This window comes from Embiotoca jacksoni, unplaced genomic scaffold (genome assembly GCF_022577435.1).
Source record: "Embiotoca jacksoni isolate LCO1_2020_lvr unplaced genomic scaffold, fEmbJac1.0.p SCAF_18, whole genome shotgun sequence".
Classification (NCBI taxonomy): domain Eukaryota; kingdom Metazoa; phylum Chordata; class Actinopteri; family Embiotocidae; genus Embiotoca; species Embiotoca jacksoni.
The window spans coordinates 1,798,139-1,817,726 of record NW_027185318.1 but is presented as its reverse complement, the minus strand read 5'-3'; the positions used below and the strand labels follow the sequence as shown (position 1 = coordinate 1,817,726).

General features: G+C 46.7%; 2 protein-coding genes and 1 long non-coding RNA gene across 11 annotated transcripts; 1 reads left to right on the top strand and 2 right to left on the bottom strand.

Annotated features, from left to right (window-relative positions):
• Positions 1-799: 799 nt before the first annotated feature.
• LOC138199775 (kelch-like protein 28) lies at positions 800-5,525 on the bottom strand. Of its 2 annotated transcripts, none has more exons than XM_069151978.1 (6): positions 5,362-5,525; positions 4,140-4,400; positions 3,415-4,052; positions 2,658-3,101; positions 1,283-1,491; positions 800-1,151 (listed from the first exon to the last, which is right to left on the bottom strand). In XM_069151978.1, the coding sequence occupies exons 2-6, from the start codon at positions 4,398-4,400 to the stop codon at positions 988-990; spliced, it is 1,716 nt and encodes a 571-aa protein (XP_069008079.1). In that variant the 5' UTR covers positions 5,362-5,525; the 3' UTR covers positions 800-987. The 2 variants fall into 2 exon arrangements, with proteins under 2 accessions (XP_069008079.1, XP_069008078.1); XM_069151977.1 differs by lacking the exon at positions 5,362-5,525 and adding an exon at positions 5,084-5,204.
• Positions 5,526-6,426: 901 nt separating this feature from the next.
• On the top strand, positions 6,427-17,409 carry LOC138199773 (TOG array regulator of axonemal microtubules protein 1). Of its 8 annotated transcripts, XM_069151976.1 has the most exons (23): positions 6,427-6,753; positions 6,969-8,200; positions 9,809-9,869; positions 10,903-11,031; positions 11,209-11,472; positions 11,588-11,823; positions 11,947-12,170; positions 12,510-12,610; positions 12,698-12,862; positions 12,958-13,026; positions 13,193-13,353; positions 13,445-13,616; positions 13,761-13,997; positions 14,359-14,482; positions 14,719-14,824; positions 14,959-15,194; positions 15,298-15,456; positions 15,832-15,958; positions 16,038-16,153; positions 16,304-16,487; positions 16,659-16,878; positions 16,968-17,054; positions 17,156-17,409. In XM_069151976.1, exons 2-23 carry the CDS (start codon positions 7,163-7,165, stop codon positions 17,407-17,409), a joined length of 4,470 nt encoding a protein of 1,489 aa, XP_069008077.1. In that variant the 5' UTR covers positions 6,427-6,753; positions 6,969-7,162. The 8 variants fall into 8 exon arrangements, with proteins under 8 accessions (XP_069008077.1, XP_069008075.1, XP_069008076.1 ...); XM_069151974.1 differs by having other exon boundaries at positions 12,510-12,862; XM_069151975.1 differs by having other exon boundaries at positions 16,968-17,338.
• On the bottom strand, positions 10,523-15,354 carry LOC138199774 (uncharacterized). The gene is made up of 4 exons (XR_011178369.1): positions 15,263-15,354; positions 13,413-13,583; positions 11,568-12,853; positions 10,523-11,477 (listed from the first exon to the last, which is right to left on the bottom strand). It is a non-coding gene; the product is annotated as an uncharacterized lncRNA (long non-coding RNA).
• Positions 17,410-19,588: the final 2,179 nt, after the last annotated feature.

The window sequence follows — 19,588 nt, the reverse complement described above, 5'->3', positions numbered from 1 at the left end:
AAACACTCGGAGGAGAATTCATCATCCACCTCTACAGCGGCCCTGGGAATCAAACTACACACACACACACACACACACACACACACACACACACACACACACACACACACACACACACACACACACGTGACCCAGTGCAGAAAAACATTTACAGGCAATGCACTAGAGGATATATTCATATCTATATATTTCATTTTAGATTATTTACACGAGAGAAAGGCAGCCCTTTTTAAGAAAATATAAAGATTCCAACTTTTCTCTATTTTTTTTGTGAAGCACTGATTTGGATGCAGAACAGCTGCGTCGCCGAACATCAGCTCTGCACGCAGACACGTAACAAAACAAACGGTCCTATCTGACATGCACGTACCACACACACACACACACACACACACACACACACACACACACACACACACACACACACACACACACTGCGGTGTTCTACAAAATGTGAACAAGTTCTGGTTGCAGCAGGGAAATGAGAAAAAAAACAAAAAAGATTTAGGTTTCAAACAGAATTAATGACATGACGGGAACAACAAAAAAAAAAACAAAAACACAATGTCTACAAACATGACAGAAGTTTGAAACATAAGTGACCAGATTTTTCCCACAATCCTCTGGGACATGGCTCAAAGTCATCGTTGTGGTCCAGCAGCAGTGGAGCGGTCGTCTCCGCGGTTTTGTGACAACAGCCGTCCAAACATCTTCCTCTCTTTAGAGCCGCTCTTCCTCATCTTCCTCATCTCTGCAGCCATGACTGCCAACCCCCCAGCCCCCCCTTCCCTTCCCCCTCCAGCCAGCCGACTCACCCCGACACATCCATCCACCCAGCAGGCTCTCCCGTGTTCACGGCGGTGTGCAGCTTTGCTCGTCTGCACCTGGAGGATGAATGTGGGGGAAGGAAGGAGGAGGAGACAACAAAAAAAGAAACGTCTTTGTGTCTAAGTTCTTTCAGTGGGTCCGAGCCGGCTGGGCCATGGGTCAAAGGGCAGTCAGACCAAAGTTACAGCGGCAATACATCATGCCGCTCGAGTCCAACCAGCTGTCCGAGATCGGGTCATAGCGCTGGACAGTGTTCAGGTACGATGACCCCGAGTGACCTCCTACCACGTAGAGGTAGTTGTCCACAATGGCCGAGCCCACACCTGCAAAACAATCACAACCGCAGGCGTCACATCATCCTGGATGGAGTAAATCACACCTGCCACCTCCTCTTGAAAACCGGGCATTAACTGGACTCGCACACACGTTTTTATGAAGTCTGACGGACACTCACCAGTACGAGGTTCGTTCATGGGTCGGCAGGCCGTCCACTGGTTCTTATGCGGATCGTACCTCTCGATGCTGGACAGGTGCGACACCCCATTGTGTCCTCCCACCACGAATATGAAGCCGAGCATGACGCCTACGCCGAAGTTGATCCTCTTGTCTGCCATGGGGGCTACCATTTCCCAGGCATCCTTGCTGGGGTCGTACCGCTCCACGCTGCGAAGCAGAAGCCACAAAATTAACAAAACACACCGTCGCTAACGAGCGTCAGTTCAGCCAGACCAGCTTTTAAAATGTCTATTTCTACAACTTTTCTCCAACCGTTCCTAATAACTGCCATAACTGACCTTTCCATTCACAGGTCAGAGTTCACCTCTGTTCGACCTTGAATGATTAGATGTCCTCGGTCAGTTAACAGAAATACTTCTCGACATCTGTCAAATATTCTTTATAGTTTGTGATCGCTCTGATCCAAATAAATTACAGAAATATGATATCAGGTTATATTTTTGGGGAAGGGGCCATGTTTGGAGAATTTTGTTTGATAAATCAAAAACGGGAAACTTTTTTTTTTCCACATGCAAATTCACAAATGCACTGAATTTTCTGTCATAGGCGCTGATTTCAAGCTACAGACAAGAAGAGTTTAATTCAAAAGGAAACATCTCTCACACAAAACTGTTTTGCAGTATGCATAGAGTACAAGCCACAGGGGAGAAGGGAAATAAAAAAATAAAAAATAGCCCCCAAAGATTCTCTGTCCAAACACATTCTCCTGAAGGGTTTCAGGCGTCAAGGAAACGAGCAACAGGGACACTTGCTCTCTGGTGATCCAAAGTAACACACAGGCAATGAAACATCAGCGATGACTCTTCAGTCATTAACGAGCCCCCGGCCATTTTCTCAGCAACACTTGATATCCTGCACTTGATTGCCAGTTCTATTAAATAACTAACAAGACCCTGAGAGAGCGAGACCGGCCAGTTAGCAGGTCTGAACAAGAGCTTCAAAGCTTATTCATGAGATCAAAGACTATTCAAAATAAAAAAATAAAAAGTTTGGTAGAGCATCATAACCTTTTGTTACTGGTGTCATCTGTAGGAACCAAAAAAAAAATAAGAAAAGAAAAGGAGAGAGCCGTAGTGTGTCATACATTGAAAGAAAAAACGAGCAGAACCGTCACCCGTTGGTAAAGACACACGTTTGTGGACCCTTCGTAAACTGTCCAAATTATTCAGGGATGGACTATTCACAATTTATATCTTCAATATTTAGTTTGGTTCTGTGTTTAATGGTCCACGTGGATAGAAATAGAAAAACAAAAACACAACCAGGCAACATGCTTTTATCCTCCCGGGGGGGGTGGGGGGGGGGGGTGTTACCTGTTCATATGTGCGGGGCCATAGCCTCCAATAGCATACACCATGCCGTCCAGCACCGCCGTGGCAAAGCAGCTGCGGGACTTGGTCATGGGCGCCACGGGTTGCCACTCCTTCAACTTGGGGATGTACTTCTCCACGGACTGGAGGTAGTACTGGCCGTCGTACCCCCCCAGGGCGTACAGCTCTCCGGCCAGGACCACCACCCCGAGCGTGCTGCGACACTCGGCCATGCGCTCCACCGAGGACCACGTGTTGCTTTCCGGGTCCCAGCTTTCCACCGTGCTCTCGTGTCTTCGATAGCTGATGCTTTGCCTCATGTGCGTGGCGATGCCCCCCACCACGTAAACCCTGTGGTCCAACATGGCCACGCCGAACTCATACCGGGGTACGCTGAGCGGGGCGAGTCCGATCCACGAGTCCGTCTGGGGGAAATACATTTCCATGCTGGAAGAGAAGAGATAACGGAGTGAAATAAAAATCGTTGGAAAAGTCGGTGTAATTATTATTTACACATTATTCGCATTAATAATATTATTATTTCATACAAGAAATGCAGCTCAAAGTGCTTCAACGCGAGAGAATTACGTGCGGTGTTTGACATAAAGGAACATTTAAAAACATAGAAAAGAAATGAGATACACAAGAAACATAAAACGCACGAGACGATAAAATGCATCAAATTAAACACAGATAGAGTTCAAACACAAAGTAAGTAACGCGCCTTCTCAAAGGCGCGGTAGTCCCGGTGCTTTATTACCTTTCCAACGTGGCAAACAGTCCAGCTTTGCCTCCCACGGCGAGCAGCACCTTCGGCGCGCACCGGGGCCGTGCCGACAACACGGTCTGATAGGACAGCCGGTGCTCGGGCATGAAATGATATTTGAGGGCCTCGTTGAGGAGGTGCTTGCAGGCGTGGTCGTCCCGGATGAGGTGGTTGGCTTCGTACAGGCGAGTGAGGAACTTGACGCTGAGCAGCGGGAGGCGGACGCAGTGCAGCAGCTGAGCCAGATGCTGCTGCCGCTCCGTCACGTCGTATTTGATCCACGACTCCAGCGCGTAGAACACGGTCTCCTCCGTCACCACCTTAAGGCAGTCGTTGGACACGATTTCGTCCAGCTCGGCCCGCGTCAGTTCAAAAAACTCCTCCGTCTGACAAACTTCCTCAAAGTTCTCGCAGATGAACTTGGTGGCGGCCAGGCACAGGTCGTGGCAGCCGTACGTCTCTGCGAAGCGGGAGATGCCGATGCAGTTTCCGGCATCCAGCTGGCTCTCCAGGAAGGAGCAGCACTCCTTCAGCACCAGCTTCACCTGCAGCAAGTTGGCAGCCGGCAGCAGAGATTCCACCGTTTCCTGGGAGATAAACACCGTGCCGGTGTACGCATATTCAACGATGGCCTGGAAGAGTCAAAAAACAAATAACAAACAAGTGTCACAGCGTTTCACCAGTCGTAGTCTGAAGGGTCCGGGTGGATCTGCGCATACCTGCAGGGCGGTCTCGTCGACGCACTGGAATTCAACCTCGGACGTCTCCTTCTCGGAGAGGTTACCCGTGAACATGGCCTTGAAGTACGGACTGATGCTGGCCAACACTACTTTGTGGGCGTGGATCTTGGCGTCACCCACGCGCAGGACAATGTCACATAGTTCGTGGTCCTGCCGCAAGAGCTGGAGGCCTTGCAGCAGCTGCTCCGAGTGAGGCCGGGTCAAACTTGCAAACATATAGGACTGGTCCTGCTGGTCCATCTGAGAGCGGGAAACCCACAGAATCAGCGTTAACATTTAACACACATAAAAAATAAAAAATAAAAATGGTTAGTGAGGAAGTGACGTCAGATGTCGTCAACAACCAGAGGGGGGGGTGCTCGTGAATACTGGAAATCATCCAGGTTACATCAAGATCTTCTGAAGAAGCGTGATCTTCTGAAGGAGCATGATCTTCTGAAGATCTTCTGAAGAAGCGTGATCTTCTGAAGGAGCGTGATCTTCTGAAGATCTTCTGAAGAAGCGTGATCTTCTGAAGGAGCATGATCTTCTGAAGATCTTCTGAAGGAGCGTGATCTTCTGAAGAAGCGTGATCTTCTGAAGGAGCATGATCTTCTGAAGATCTTCTGAAGGAGCGTGATCTTCTGAAGAAGCGTGATCTTCTGAAGGAGCATGATCTTCTGAAGATCTTCTGAAGGAGCGTGATCTTCTGAAGAAGTGTGATCTTCTGACACCAACGAACCGCAGCGAGGAACTCGACCAGGTTCACCGACAGCTGCCGCCGACATGCTTTATGTAACCCAGTGTTGACTAGGAGGCCTCGGCTTCATCATTGAACAGAACATGTGTTCAGATCCCTAAAAAACAAAATAAAACACAACAACCCGGCTAGCTCTTAGCTTTAATAAGCAGGGGGCTAACCCGCTAGCCGAAGTAAAACCCACCGACAGCGTGACTTTGGCTGCAAAACAAACCCGCCCGGATTTGATCATGTCTGCAGCTCGTGGCAGCATCGTGTCGTCAACAAAAACAAAATGTTGGGAGTCCAGTAAACACACGGAGCATGTTCCTGTCCCGCCGCGCTGCAGTCAGCGCGGGTTAGCTGCTAAAAATAAACAGGCTGCATCATCGATTGATCAACAGCAACATGGCTGACGAGACGCAACGTGACGTGACGAGCCTCCAGGCGACGTCTTCTCCGGTCGGACGGAGACGGACTCACCTGTAACGATCGTCCGTGGAGGAGCCGCCGGGATCACTGGGTTCTGCAGCGGCGGCGTTCAGCGGCGACGAGCGGGAACCAGGAAAACAACCTGCAGCCAGCCAGCCGAGCCACGGAGCGACTCAGCTCCGGTCATGACGCGCTACCGGGACAGCGCACCCACTTCCGCCTGCCTTCAAAATAAAATCACATTTATGGTTATTTACAAAGGAAGCGCAACGTTGACGTCAGCCGGCGATAAACAACAACAACAACAACAACAACAAACTGCGTTATAGTGATATGAACTTTAGCTGTGTTTGTAGAGGACATTAAAAAAACAACATTATTTTACTGACCTTTTTTGAGAAAAAAAAAAAAACAACATTCACACGTATTAGTGAGTTTATACTATAAACAATTTAGAGAGATAAATAGATAGATGGATGGATGGAAAGAAAAAGGCAATTAAGAAATATAAAAACATACCTCATTACCCATATAAATTCTAAACGCCTTCAGTAAAAGTAAAATATAACTTATTATTGGCGAAATATACTTAAAAGGCTCGATATATCTTAATAGAAACATATAAACATATCCAAATGTATTGCTTTAAAAAAACAAATTGCATAAATGTACAACCAGCATATATAACCAACTTTTACACTAATTGTATGTATTTGTTCGTATAAATGCGTTTCTATTTTTATTTTATATATTCATATTAAACTCCTTCATACCTGCACAAAACGATTTAAATGAAGTCACTAAAGTCTGTTTCCCGTCACGGTTGTCCTCCCGGTGTGGGGGGGGGGGGGGGGGGGGGGGGGGGTTCACCGGAGCCGGGGGAGGGGTTTACCGGAGCCGGGGGGAGGAGCCTCCGGATCCGCGTCACCATGGAAGCGCTCCGTTTGCGACATGTATTCGCCATTTTGCTCCCTCAATGTGCGCGCGCGCGTGTCCATATACGTGTATGTGTGTGTGTGCGCGCGCGCGTGTGTGTGTGTGTGCGCGCGCGCGCGCGTGTGTGTGTGTGCGCGCGCGCCTCTTCTCGCGCAGCTTCCAAACATTGAACTCCGGACGGCGCAGCAGCACTCAGAGAACCGGAGCCACAGGATGACGCGGACATTTTGGACGACGTAACGGCAGATAGTTTCGTACCGGGAGGGATAATGCGAGGTTCCGTTTCTTCTCCTTCTTGTTTTTAAGTTGTTTTGTTTGTTTGTTTGTTTGTTGTCAGATTCGAGCTTCACCTGCCGACAAATGTTAGCGGAGTTAGCTTAGCGGCGGCGTTGCGGTTAGCTGTTCCCGCAGTAATTCGGCTGCTTTAACGGTCATGAATCGGTGAACGTGCCCGTGAAATGCGGGGTTTGGTCGCCTGGAACCGGACTCGTGTTGAGACACTTAACGGTGAGACGTGTTGCGGAGAGGCAGGAGATCATGTAACGTGCACCGGTTCAGGATTATATGCTGTGATCCACAAGTGGTTCATCACCATCATCACCATCATCATCATCATCATCATCACCATCGATCGCGCTGTTAATGACGTGTTGATCAGATGTTTTGATAAATTCTAGCTGTCAGCTGTTTTAATATTTTTTGTTGTTGTTTTTCTTTCACAGCTTGATAAACCTGGACAGTTTTTTTTTTTTTTTTTGTGTCCTCCCATCTCCAGCAGCTTCCAGGATGAAAAATCAAGAAGTGAAGAGGAGGAACATCATCGTCCTCGCGGGATCCCGTTTGTTTCCTTGGATTCTCAAATTTGACCACGTCCATTAAGGAGCCACCACCGATAATAATAATAATAATAATAATAATGATACCTGGATTCATCACTCAGGAGTTAAACGAGCAGCTCCTGGACCTGAAAAATTACCAAAACCGCACAAATGGGGTAGAAAAGCTCAAACGCATCCTCTCAGAAGTGGACATGAAATCAGTACCGCCCGCTAGTATCGACGAGTTCATCAATTTTCTTCCTCGACTTCTGGATGACAGTAATTTCAAAGTGCTGTACGGCACTTTACAAGTTTTGAACTTACTCATTCAGAAGTTAGACGCCGGTGTGGACCGATATTTCAAACACATAGTCTTCGTGGCCCTGAAGGCCCTCGGGGACACGCGCACCGTCACCAGGCACGAGTACCTGAACGTGTTTCGCCAGCTGATGAACGCCGTGGCGCCGCAACGGGTGCTGGATCACGTCGTCGGCCACTTGAAACACAAGAATTCGAGGGTTCGGGAAGACGTCCTCAACGTCGTCACGGCAGCTATGCTCTCTCATCCGAGGAAGGACTTCAACATCCCCAAGCTGTGTTTCGAGGTTGCGCCGTACCTGGCGGACGGTAAGAAGAAGGTCCGCCACGCTGCCCTCGAGCTGTTTGCCGTTTTCGACTATTGCCTCGACGTGGGGAAGAAGCAGCCTCTGATGAAAGCCGTGGACATGGTGGAGCTCAACGAGGACGCGGAGGGTCTGATGGCGGCCGTGCAGGCGAGACGAGCGAGGCACGTCCTGCCGAAGCTGTCGTCGGAGGGGGTGGTGGAGTACGGCCTGGTGGTGCCCAAGCCGGGGCAGCGGGGCTCGCCGCAGCACGGCTCCGGGGCCGACCTGGACTGGGTGATGAACGGAGGGCGGGCGGGCAGCGCCAGGAGCCACCGGACCGAGCCGGACCGCGAGCGGCTGCACGGCTACGGCAGCTTGGGCTCCCTCACCGATGACCTCCCGCTTCAGAGGAGGATCGTCAGCGCGGGGAAAGGGAAGAACAAACTCCCGTGGGAGATGTCGAGCTCCTCGTCCACGGAGAACGACCAGCAGCAGCAAGGCAGCACGCCCAACGGGAAGTGGTCCGAACAGGTGGGGGCCCCATCATCACTGGCACATTCACATTTATCTCCAGAGATAATTAAGCCATTTGGATAACGCTCACTGTTCTCGTGAGTATTTTTAGTACCCGTGTGATTCGCTGTCCAAATAAGACGTGCAGCTCACAGGAATGTTCTGGTGTATTAAAGGTTAGTTTACCCGGATGACAGATGGAAATTTGGACCTTTTTCCGTTGTCAACGATCGACATGAGTGAAATCCGCTGTTGATTCAAAAGGGCGTACTTACCTCTTCGTTTGAGGAGACTTCAACAACACACTCAGTAAATGAGGTCTTAATCAGCCGTTTGTTGGCTGCTCCTACGGAGGTTTCAGGAGCCGCAGAATGATTTCATATTTACTTTGAAAATATCGAGCATCTCGGCGGGCCGGGCCGGGCTTGTCATGTTGGTTTACCCCCCAATCGGTGGAGAAGTGCGTAGGTCACACAGGGGGATGGTAAAGATACCTTTTAATGTCATCTGATAAATTTGGACTCTAGGTGAGTCACACCTGAATGCAACAGTCCTAAGAGACTTCGGAAATCCTGTCAGTGCCTCATTCAACTCACTTTGGGAGAAAAAAACTAAAAATATCTCTTATGGTGCAGTAAGTATGGAGGGAGAGCAGCACATAAGAAATGATTCCCCCTTTTAATACGGAGCATCGACTACTAAAACACCCCGTAAAGCCTGTTGTTCTTCATTTTCTTGTTGTTGTTGTTTTTTTATTTGTTTCTGGGTGAAAGCAGAATTTCATTCCTAAGTATGTCGGCCCCCAATTCTTGATTTAGAGTGAGATGATAAGTAAACTCTACTGACACTATTCCTGGAAGAAATACAGCAGATGACTCATTTTCCTGCACAATGTCACCACAACATCTACTGTTTTGACATTTACAGTCAACCAGCTAAAATGTTTGGTTAAAAGAGAAAATGTGGGACATCAGGTAAAAAAAAAAAAAAAAAAGATATATATATATATGTATATGTATATACATATATATATATATATATATATATATGTATATGTATATACATATATATATATATATATACATATATATTGTCCATTGATCGTGATGCATAGCTTTGTTTTATGATAAATATTATCCAGCTCAGAGCCTCCGTATGAAAAACCGTCTGTTTACAGCAGTGTCCGTTTCCCAGCAACCCCATTACCAACCCGCACACTAACTGGAGGGGGTGAAACATAATTGTTAATATCGCCGGGGTTATGCGGCTTATTCACCGCTCGCCTGTTGATTGCAATTACACCAAGTGCTCCGCCGCGAGTGTTGATCACGTTGTGAACGACGGGGACTTAATGGAGGCCGAGGGGCATGAACTGATGCAAAAACTTCTGTCATACTTTTATTTAATGATATTTGAACAAGGTTTGCCGTGACAATGAGAACATTATATTTGTGAGCTGTCTTTTACAGTCGGAGAAGATCCAGCTAAAAGGAAATGTCTCTCGTCTGTCTGTGTCTGCGTTCCTTTGTTCAGGCCACTGGATGGAATTACACCGAGGCCCTTGTTATGTTTAAGGATTGTTTTACATTATTTCAACTTCATCCTGTTATAAATTTCCATTCATAGGTGACCCGTGAGGAATTTCTTCCCTTGTCCAGGAGGCCAGAGGCCTACATCCCCAGTTTCAGTAAGTACCAAGACTCCCATTAATTGCATATGATGCGCCAAGTGTAGTTAACTGGTTGTGTAGCTTGACTCAATTTAGAGCAGCTTTTAAATTGGATTAGCATCCACATGTCCCGGGATCAGTACAGTTGCAAGATGCTCGGCACACGAGTGTCATGCCTTGCCAGTAGAGCCTATTACAACATACCACTTAGTTACGGTTACGTTTTCTTTACGTGAAGGATGCGCTCAGAAATTCAACCTTTTTAAAGTCTGACCTGGTGTTGCTGCTCTTGTGCGTTGTCAGGATGTTGTGTTTTGAAAATGTTACGTTATTTCTCATATTAATGTACTTTCTGTTGGATTTTATTTTCTTCATCCATTTGCTGTTTGAGTCTGGCTGCTTGCAGAGGGATTAGACTTCACTTCCAATGCTGCTGCCACTTCTTATATAACCTGGACACATGCTGGTGGTAATCCTCAAATGAAGATTACGAGGCCAAAATATTTAAATACGTCATGCCTGACGTTACCTTAGTGAGTTTTCTTTGCTGTGATCATAATCTGGAAACCTGATTTGCATTAACGTATAACGTGGAATAAATAATATTAATAATAATAAATAACTTTTTACACTTTCTGCTCAGTTAACCGGAAGTATTTAACCAGTTAAGATGAGTTGAGAAGTCAAGACCTGTTTATTTAATTAAATCTGAATTTATGGACTGTACAAGAAGAACTATCACAGACGAAAGTTCAGGAAAGTTTTGTGACTTTGTTAGACATGAACATGTGTTCAGTGACACAGTCTGGATCAGGCAATAAAATCTTGTATTATAAATAAAAGTTTCAGAGCATCTTGGGAAAAAGCACTAAAAATCAATTTCCTACCATTATAAATGTCTCCCTGTTTATTACACCAGATCAAATATGAAAATGAAAAAGTTGGCACGCTGTAATTATGGGATACGGAGGGATTGTTGAGTCACGTTAGTTACTGTTCCAGTATTTTGCCTCTCTGTTGGGTTTTTAGTCCAAATATATTGTTCATGCAGGTTTTGCTGAGCCACAGAAGCTCCAGTCCTCCAGAAGAAGAGAGTCTCCTGCACACCTCAGAAGAAGTGGAAGCCTCAACTTGGACCCTGATATCTTTAAAACCACTACGTTCTCTGACCCAGATGCTGGTAAGGAGTCGCTCTCTCACAAGATTTGCTCATTTTAATTTAACTGTACATTTTTCAACAATTATCAAAGAAGTTGAGTCACATTTAAAGCTGTATTTAGCCGGCCATGAACCTTATCTAAAACATGCTGACTGTAAGTCTTTGGTGGGTCTGATGTATGAATGCGTTGTCTCACAGGGGAACCCAAAGACCGTACGCTCTCAAGGAACCCCAGCGTCGAGCGAACATTTTCCCTCCCCTCAAACCCGACCACATCCGGCTCCTTCCTTCTGCCCTCCTACCCGCTGGCTGCACTCCCGGGGGGCATGCTCACCCCAACAATGTCCCGCCGCCATGCGGACTCCTCCCTCTCCATGTCCAACACCTGGCCCTACAAGAGAGAGATCAGCCCTCATCGGCGTGAAAGCAGCCCCTGGAGAGACACCGCAGGCACAGCGAAGGGTAATCTAGGAAAAAAAAGCACACCAGTCCACATGAGGCTGTTTTGTCTGTGGAATGTAAAAATCTTATGGCCTTCATTTTGATTTTTCGCTTACACTTTTCTTTCGTTTCCAAGGAGACCTCTCGAGCAGACGCTCCCCCCGACCTCTTCGCGCCGCCCTCGTGAGTTCTTCTTCCACTTCGTCGTTCCGGCGGGCTCTGAGCAGCACCAGGGCGACCCTCTCCGTCTCACCCGTGGTCCCTCCTGGCAGCCCTCAGAACCAGCAGCAGGACAAGAACCTTCATCCGGACCCCGACGACGTCAACGCAGCGCAGGATCTCCAGGAGGATGATCCTCTGGACATGCAGGAGGTCAGCAAAACGGTCTGCTTTACTGTCTGCATGAGCAGAGTCATATTTGGAAGTCCAGGATGTTGAAATTAAGTTGTTGCTCTTCTCATGCTGATATCGGCTAATTTTCCGTGTTGCCCTCAGATGCTGAAGTCCCTGCGCTCATTGCGCAGCAGTGCTGCCAAGAAGAGGGCCAAAGTGAGCCTTAGTAGTCCAGATCCAGACAGCCCTGACTCGGCTGTGAGGGCGGACCTGGTTCTGGACTCGCCATCACACACCTCTCCTGTGCTCACCAGCTCGGTTAGTGAAAGTGGTCTTTCCAGCCTGAGCTCAGTCGCCAACTCCAGCTTCAATGGCATCAAAACCAGGTACAGGAGCTCTATTTTGTGTCCATTGCTCGTGCCTGCCATGTGATTTAAACAGAATAGTGATGAGCTCATGGTACTTCTACCATAAATTACTTCAGTTCACTAAATGATCTGATTTGGTTGCCAAAATCAGAGTATTGATAAGGACAAACATGTTTTATTATGTTAGGAGCCATATTTATATCAACTCTAGCTTCCGTTAACTGAACGTTGTCTCAGACTTGCTGACGGGTTCGAGCCGTGGTAACCTGGGACTCGTCTGGTGTCGTGTTGATGATGTGTTGAGCCGTGTTAAACAGTTTCTCAGCATCATTTCTCACTTGTCGCATCTGTCAACAGTCCCAGAAGCTCCGCCTCTTCAGGAATGAAACCTCGCATTGCAAGAGTGCCTTCTGCAAAACTGAGGTCTTCTGTGTCCATGGACTTCAGCAGCCTTCAAGGTCCAACAGGGTTGAAATGGTTTGGATCAATTCTTTGCATCTTCTTGCATCTTATTTACATCTTCTTCTTTTTTTCGCTTTTTCCAGCGTTGCCCCAGAATAACGAACTGTCATCTGAAGTGGGTGTTGTTGGACAGAGAGTCACCTACTCCAACGGAGCAATCAGAACCGAGGAGGAGACGACGGGACCGTCCCCTCCGCTGACCAAATCGGCTTTCCGCGAGTCAGTCAGAGCTCTGAAGCCTGTCAAAGGTGAGTCAGCGTTGTAAAGCAGGCGGAGCTTTCTCCTCCACACACCGAAAAACATTTCATTAAATCAATCACTATCCCTCTGCTCTGATCTGTAGGGTCCCAGAGTCACGGCAGCAGTAGAAACTCACCAGGCACAGACGTGCCTGAAGGAGTGATTGGAAGAGGTCAGTCTCTGCACATCTGAACAGACCATGAGTCACTTCTCCCATTAATGATCACTGTTAAAAACCAAGTCGATCTTACTACTGAGTTATTAATCAGTTCAGCCTGTGGTATCCACCGAGTTATCTACAAATACCCCCCCTCCCCCGCCCCCTTCATGCTTCGTAGGCATGTTTGGCACTACAGTGTCCTCCAGCCGTCCAGGAGGCACCTTGTCACTTGAGCAGGGTGATTTGGTGGCCAAACCCCCCGCGGACCCCTCAGCAGGCCGTGCTGTGTCTAGCAGTCACCTCGATGGTGACGACAGCCCGCGACCAGATGAGGTTAAGGTTAGTCACACTTTATCCATCGGTGAATCATAAAAAGTTTCCAGTTACCAAAGTCTCACCTCGTGTTATTTTTCTGCCGATGCATGTGCAGGGGAGGGGGAAGAACGCGAGGCTCGGCCGGGATAAGTCCTGGTTGCAGCATCTGGATCAGCTGGATGGTCAGTTCACTGAAGGGGACCAAGCTCGGGACAAGATTCGCCACCGTGTCAGACAGATGTTGTCGGATTCGCCTACAGAGGAGAATCGAGTGTTAATCATCAAAGGCAAGAGACCGTTTCAGAAACCTTAACCAGATGTTTTATTTGGATTGAAATTCAGATTTCTTTGTGACGTGGAGTTTAAGGATTCTTAAAGATCCTCTTTAGGACAACATGAACAAATTGAAACGTCGATCTCCTCCGTCGTAGATCTCCATCTGAACGGCAGCCCGCTGACCTCCCCTAAAGCGGACCACCTGTCCGACGAGTCCCCCATCAGTCCCGCCAATCCTGTCAGTCCACTGGGACCCCAAAGCCCAGAAATGTGCTTCACCCCACCCCACCACCCGAGCCCGCCTACGGTGCCCCCCAACCCAAAAAATGCATCCCGTCTCAGGAGGGCGCCGAGCCTCAGCAGAACCAGACCCTCAATGTCCCACAGTTCAGGTCAGTGGATCTAAAAACCTGAGACGTTCAGAAATGTCACTGTGAATGTGCATCATGTTGCTCTCTGTTATTTCTTAGTTTGTCTCAACTCTGCTTGGAATTTAACAAAATCCAGCTGCATTATAAATAGATGAAGCAGAGCTTTAACAGGCCTTTGTTGATAGAAAACACCGGAACATTAATTAGACCGTCAGAGCCGACAGAGCGTGGGTAAAGAAGATGTTTGCGTCGGGTAATGTGCCACAATGCTTTGTTTTGACAACCTCGTGTTACTGCACCGCCGCCCACACACGCCGTCTGCTGTCAGACTGATACAGATGTAACATGAGATCCAATCTGTGGTGTCCAACGGGCTTTTCAGATGAGCTGTCCCCCGGTACCACGGGCCCCAAGAAGAACCTCTCCGAGCCTCTGGAGCTGTGTCCATTTTCAAAGCCCGACCTGGCGCTGACTCAGAGTTTCAACCTGCTAAACTCTGAGGACTGGTGAGAAAAACTCAATCCATCATGCTGACGACTCAAATCCAATGTTTCCACTTTTTTTTCAAATTTAGAAAAATGTGGAATTTCTAAAGATTGAAAAATATCCCGTTTACAGAAAATAGATATCGTTTTATAGACATCTCGGCACGCTTTATATTTAACAGCAACTCAACAAAGTAGAGTTTTGTCAGATAATGGCTACCATTTCTTTTATTTCTACTATTATTATTTGGATTCAGGGAGAAGAAGATCGAGGGTCTGACGTTCCTGCGCTCTCTGGCCCACTACCACTCAGACACACTTCAGGGCAGGCTGCACGATGTTTGCCTGTCTCTAATTCAAGAGGTAATATCGTTTGTTGTATAACACTCCCACGTTATTTTTGACATCGTGCTGTGTCGGTCTGCAAATATCTCAGTTTACACATTAATGTCATTTGTCAGTGTTGGTAATTTCCCATATTGCTTGGCTACTTGTAGGTGAAGAACCTGCGGTCGAGCGTGTCCAGGGTCGCGGTGTGTACGTTGGGTGAGCTGTACACACACCTGCAGAGGGCGATGGACCAGGAGCTGGAGGGGACAGTCAAGGCTTTGCTGCAGAAGGCGGGGGAGAGCAACGCCTTCATCAGGCAGGACGTGGCTGCAGCACTGGACTGCATGGTGCAGCACTGCACCCCCACCCGCAGCATCAACGCTTTACTCACTGGAGGACTCGGGTTAGAATAATAAACACCAAAACCAAAAGTTTCACCAAACTTTGAATTGTGAAAATACTTTTGCTCACTTCGATTGCTGAATTGGTTTCTCCTCCGCCGACAGTCACCTCAATCCGGTGGTGAGAAAATGCGCTGCTCAACATCTGGCCGATGTGGCGGAGAAGGTCGGGGCTGCTCGTCTCCTGTCGGGGGGGAAAGATCTCACTGACAGAATTTTACCTGCCGTCATCAAACTCACACAAGACTGTTCACAGGAAGCCAGGTACGAAGAAACCCTTCGTGTTGCTGCATTTACACATTTTACAACCTCATTTATGTTTATAGGCAAACGGGGAACTTTTGTTTTGGCTCACTTTGAGAGCATTAATATTTTACTTGTAATTGGGCCAACAAACTAACTACTAAATATAACGGAGGTAAAATAAAGGACATTTTAGAGCAGAAAAGTACGATTCTACACTGTGGTTGATGCTTGACCCTAAAACCAGATTAGTATTTGGAACGCTTAGAAAATAAAAAGTTGTTTCTTTTGCTTTCCTGTTTACTTTTGGGCCCAAAAAGGAAATTAGTGCTGAAGAGCCACAACGCAGTTATTTTGGCATTTTAAGTCTTGAGTTGACACCGGTTCGTCCCGCAGGTACTTTGGCCGTCGAATGCTGCTGTCGCTCTCCGCTCACCCCGACTTTGACAAGAACCTGGAGAAATACATCCCAACCAAAGACCTGCAGACTGTCAGAGAAACCGTCTTCGCTCTCAAGACCAAGGTACAGCGTTGGTTTGTGTTTACTGGCACGCTAGAAGTCAAATACTGCGATCCAACCTGCAGATTGTTGGGTTTTCTAGGGTCTCGGTGAGATGCCCCAAGACACTCAGTCAGCCAGGGGCCGACGCTCCCTCCCAGGCAGCGGTACCGTCAGGGCCTCGTCTCTCAACAGGGAGTCTCTCAACCAGACCAACAGGTGGGTGCAGATATCAAGTTGGACAACGAAGCCACCGCTTGAACTCCACATCGAGCATCGAGAGCTTTAGCTTTTACAAACTACATAATACACACGGACAAGAAAAGTTATCTCAACTAAACCATTTGATGTATTTTGAATCCTCTACAGGGAGTCCAATAGCCATTACAGCTGTAGATCTCAGACGCAGAGTATTGCAGACAAAACTGAGTACATCACGCAGATCTCAGGTCTGCTGGGTTCAAAGGACTTCAGAGAGAGGATCAAGGGCATCGACCAGCTGGTGGCCGACTGCCAACACAACCCCAACATGGTCATCAATAGTATTTTCCCGGTTAGTACTTGTATTTATATATTTATATCATATTTATATTTTATCTCAAATTCCATCACTATTTCTTTATGTAATTTTTGATGGTTCTCAGTTATAATCATACAATTCAGTTTCAAAATGAAAAGCCAGCGGTGTGTTTTTTTCTCTTCATGCTGTTCGTCCTTCTTTCAGGTGTTTGATGCCTTCAAAGCGAGGCTGCAGGAGTCCAACAGCAAGGTCAACCTCTACGCTCTGGAGTCTCTCCAGAAAATCACCCACCTGCTGAAGGACAACTTGTCCCAAGTGGTCAACATCCTGGTCCCAGCAATTGTGGACAATCACCTCAACTCTAAGAACAACGCCATCTACTCTGCTGCTATTGGCGCTGTTAATGCACTTATCCTGAATCTCGGTACTCGTTTCAAGAATTCAGATAGTTTTACTGAGGTGAAGTTTGGTGGTCTCTATTTCACGTCATTTTTTTTTTTGTCTCCATTACAGACAACATACTTCTTCTTCAGCCTTTCTGCACCAAGGCTCAGTTTTTAAGCGGCAAAGCAAAGGTGGACCTCATCGAAAAGGTCGCAGGTACGTCCGGCGCCGTATTTCTGAACACCGGGAGCGACCACAGCCTTTGCACCGATTTATCCGACTCCATCTTGTCATTTTCTCATTCTCTATATGTCCAGATCTCGTCACGGAGCTCTACCCTCGCAAGCCCCAGATGGTGGAGCAGAAAGCGCTGCCCTTGCTGTGGCACCTCCTGGGCACCTCCACCCACAGCGGCACCATTCACGGCCGGGGCGGCAGCGTCAGGGGTGCTACCGCCAACCTGTGCCAAGCCCTTTACGCCCAGATGGGACCGAGCCTGAGCGAGTGCGCCGCCTCCCAGCCTGCCAACGTCCACAGAAGTTTAAACGAGGTCCTGAGGACCTTATCCTGAGGTAAAGCAGAGTCCAAAACGCAGCCAGATGTTGGAGGAGAACAACATTAACACTGATCTTACTTGAAGACAGAGATGTTCTACATTTCTTATAGTGCCTGCACTTTTATATCAATAAAGAGAAAGTCCTTAACGATTAGGAGCTCTTATTCTTATCTCAGTGAGATTTCCTCTGGTACAGAAGCATGGACAGCTGGAAGATACCGACATCAGGTCTTACACATACCCAACCTGCTCTTTGCACTTTGAACATAGCTCATTATCATGATGGACGTCATGAGTTTTACATTTAACCCATCCTATGATTGTCATTGATTTTTTTGTTTTGTTTCCATACTCGATACATGTACTGTAGACAAATCAGAGACTCTATTGCAGAATGTAAAATTGAAATGCACAACAACAAGAGGAAGAAGACAGGGACCCGAAAAGTGTATATTTTTTGCTGTTTCATCAAATGTGATGTGATATTTTTAAAAATGTTTAATGTAGTTTATTTGAAGAATTGTGAATTGAGATTAACAAGAATAGTACAAAATACTTTTGTACAGCTCACGTGTATTTGCACAGTATTAGCTTAAATCTGTATGTATGATGGTACAGCTATAATTTATCTATTGTGTAATGGTTTAAAAGTTATATTAATGATGTGAGTTGGTACTGTCTGTTTTTGTTTTTTGCATGACCAAAACTTACTGGCAGGATCAGAGCTGTTTGTATTTTTGTGAAGGAGATGTGTGTGTGCGCCCGGATGCCTCGTGTTGCTCCTGGACAGGAACAGCGTGAAAGGAAACGGTTTTACTCCTGCGGTTGCCTGAGAAACGGCGACGGCCGCGGTCTGATTCTGTCTCGGTTATAGTGCCAGTCTTCAAGTAGCCTTGTAACTCATCTGTTGTTAAATTATATCGCACTTGTTTGTGAACAAGAGCAAAGAGATCTATAAATAAACGGTTTTATTTCTGTAAAACTAACTTCAGTGTGTCTCATTCAAGGTTTTAGAAATGGGCTGGAGGGATGTTGAACGTAGCTTTTAATATCAAATCTCAACAGTTGCATTTTATTATTTTTCAAGCTAAAATGTGAATTAAATTCTATCCAAGAAAACACACAGTAAAATACCTTTTAAGTTACCTAATTTACCTTTATTGAAGGGTGCAGTTACCGAATACACGAGACTTTTCTCAACTTTTTTTTAATATATATGTATGTATATATATTTTTGACTGCAACTAATCAATATGGCATGTTGTGTAAAGCGTCAACTAGCTTTCTGCTGATGACACCCCACCACCACCACCACCACATGTAAAATAACAGAACAGCTGACTGAACGACGTTCGATGGAGAAACCACACTGAGAAATGTTTCACATATTCCAAGGCCTTGAAAAAGAGGTAGGGTTAGCAAGCAGTAAAAAAATAAGTCGGGATTTTAATAACTAAACGATTTCATGTTTCATATTGAACACTAATTGGCTTGTCGGGGGATTAAATATGATGGCCACAGTCCACTGCCCGGTTCGGAGTTCAATAAACACAAATAATCTGACTCCCTTAACTTTTATGAAAGTAGCTGCCACTTTGAAATCACACTGTACAGAGATTCATGCCACTGCACACGCTCCCTGTATGACCTACTGCACACGTGGCGGTTCAGGTTGGGTTTTTTTACAGCTCTTTCAGCAGCAGGGTGGACGAGCTTGTGCTTGGAGGAAAAGCTGCGACTGAGCCCTCGTTCAAAAAGGCCTGAAGGCAAGCAACCAATACAGCCGCTGAACTACATCATATCGGCAGTTCACTGATAAGATAATCAAACATAACATCTTGTACATGCTCACGTGGCCCCTTCAAAATGCAGTTATAAGAACGAACAACAAGTGTTTGTTAAATCCAGTCTGTTTTCCGGCAACAAACTTTTAGCAAAGGTATAAAAATGAGGGAGTGCATTCAGAACAACAGCAAAACTCCCTTAAAACTTCTGCTCTAACCACAGTGGTGTGGTCAAAAGGGCCCGGTCGTCTACGTTTGCTACTTTAATTTGGTGCAAATTGTTTACCTTTGCTTCCAGACACATGCACCATCTTAAAATTATGCAGGCAATAATGTGAAACAGTATAAATTCTTCAAACACTCATGAAATGTGCTTTTTTTTTTTTTTGGTCCCGGAGAACAGAGAGCGG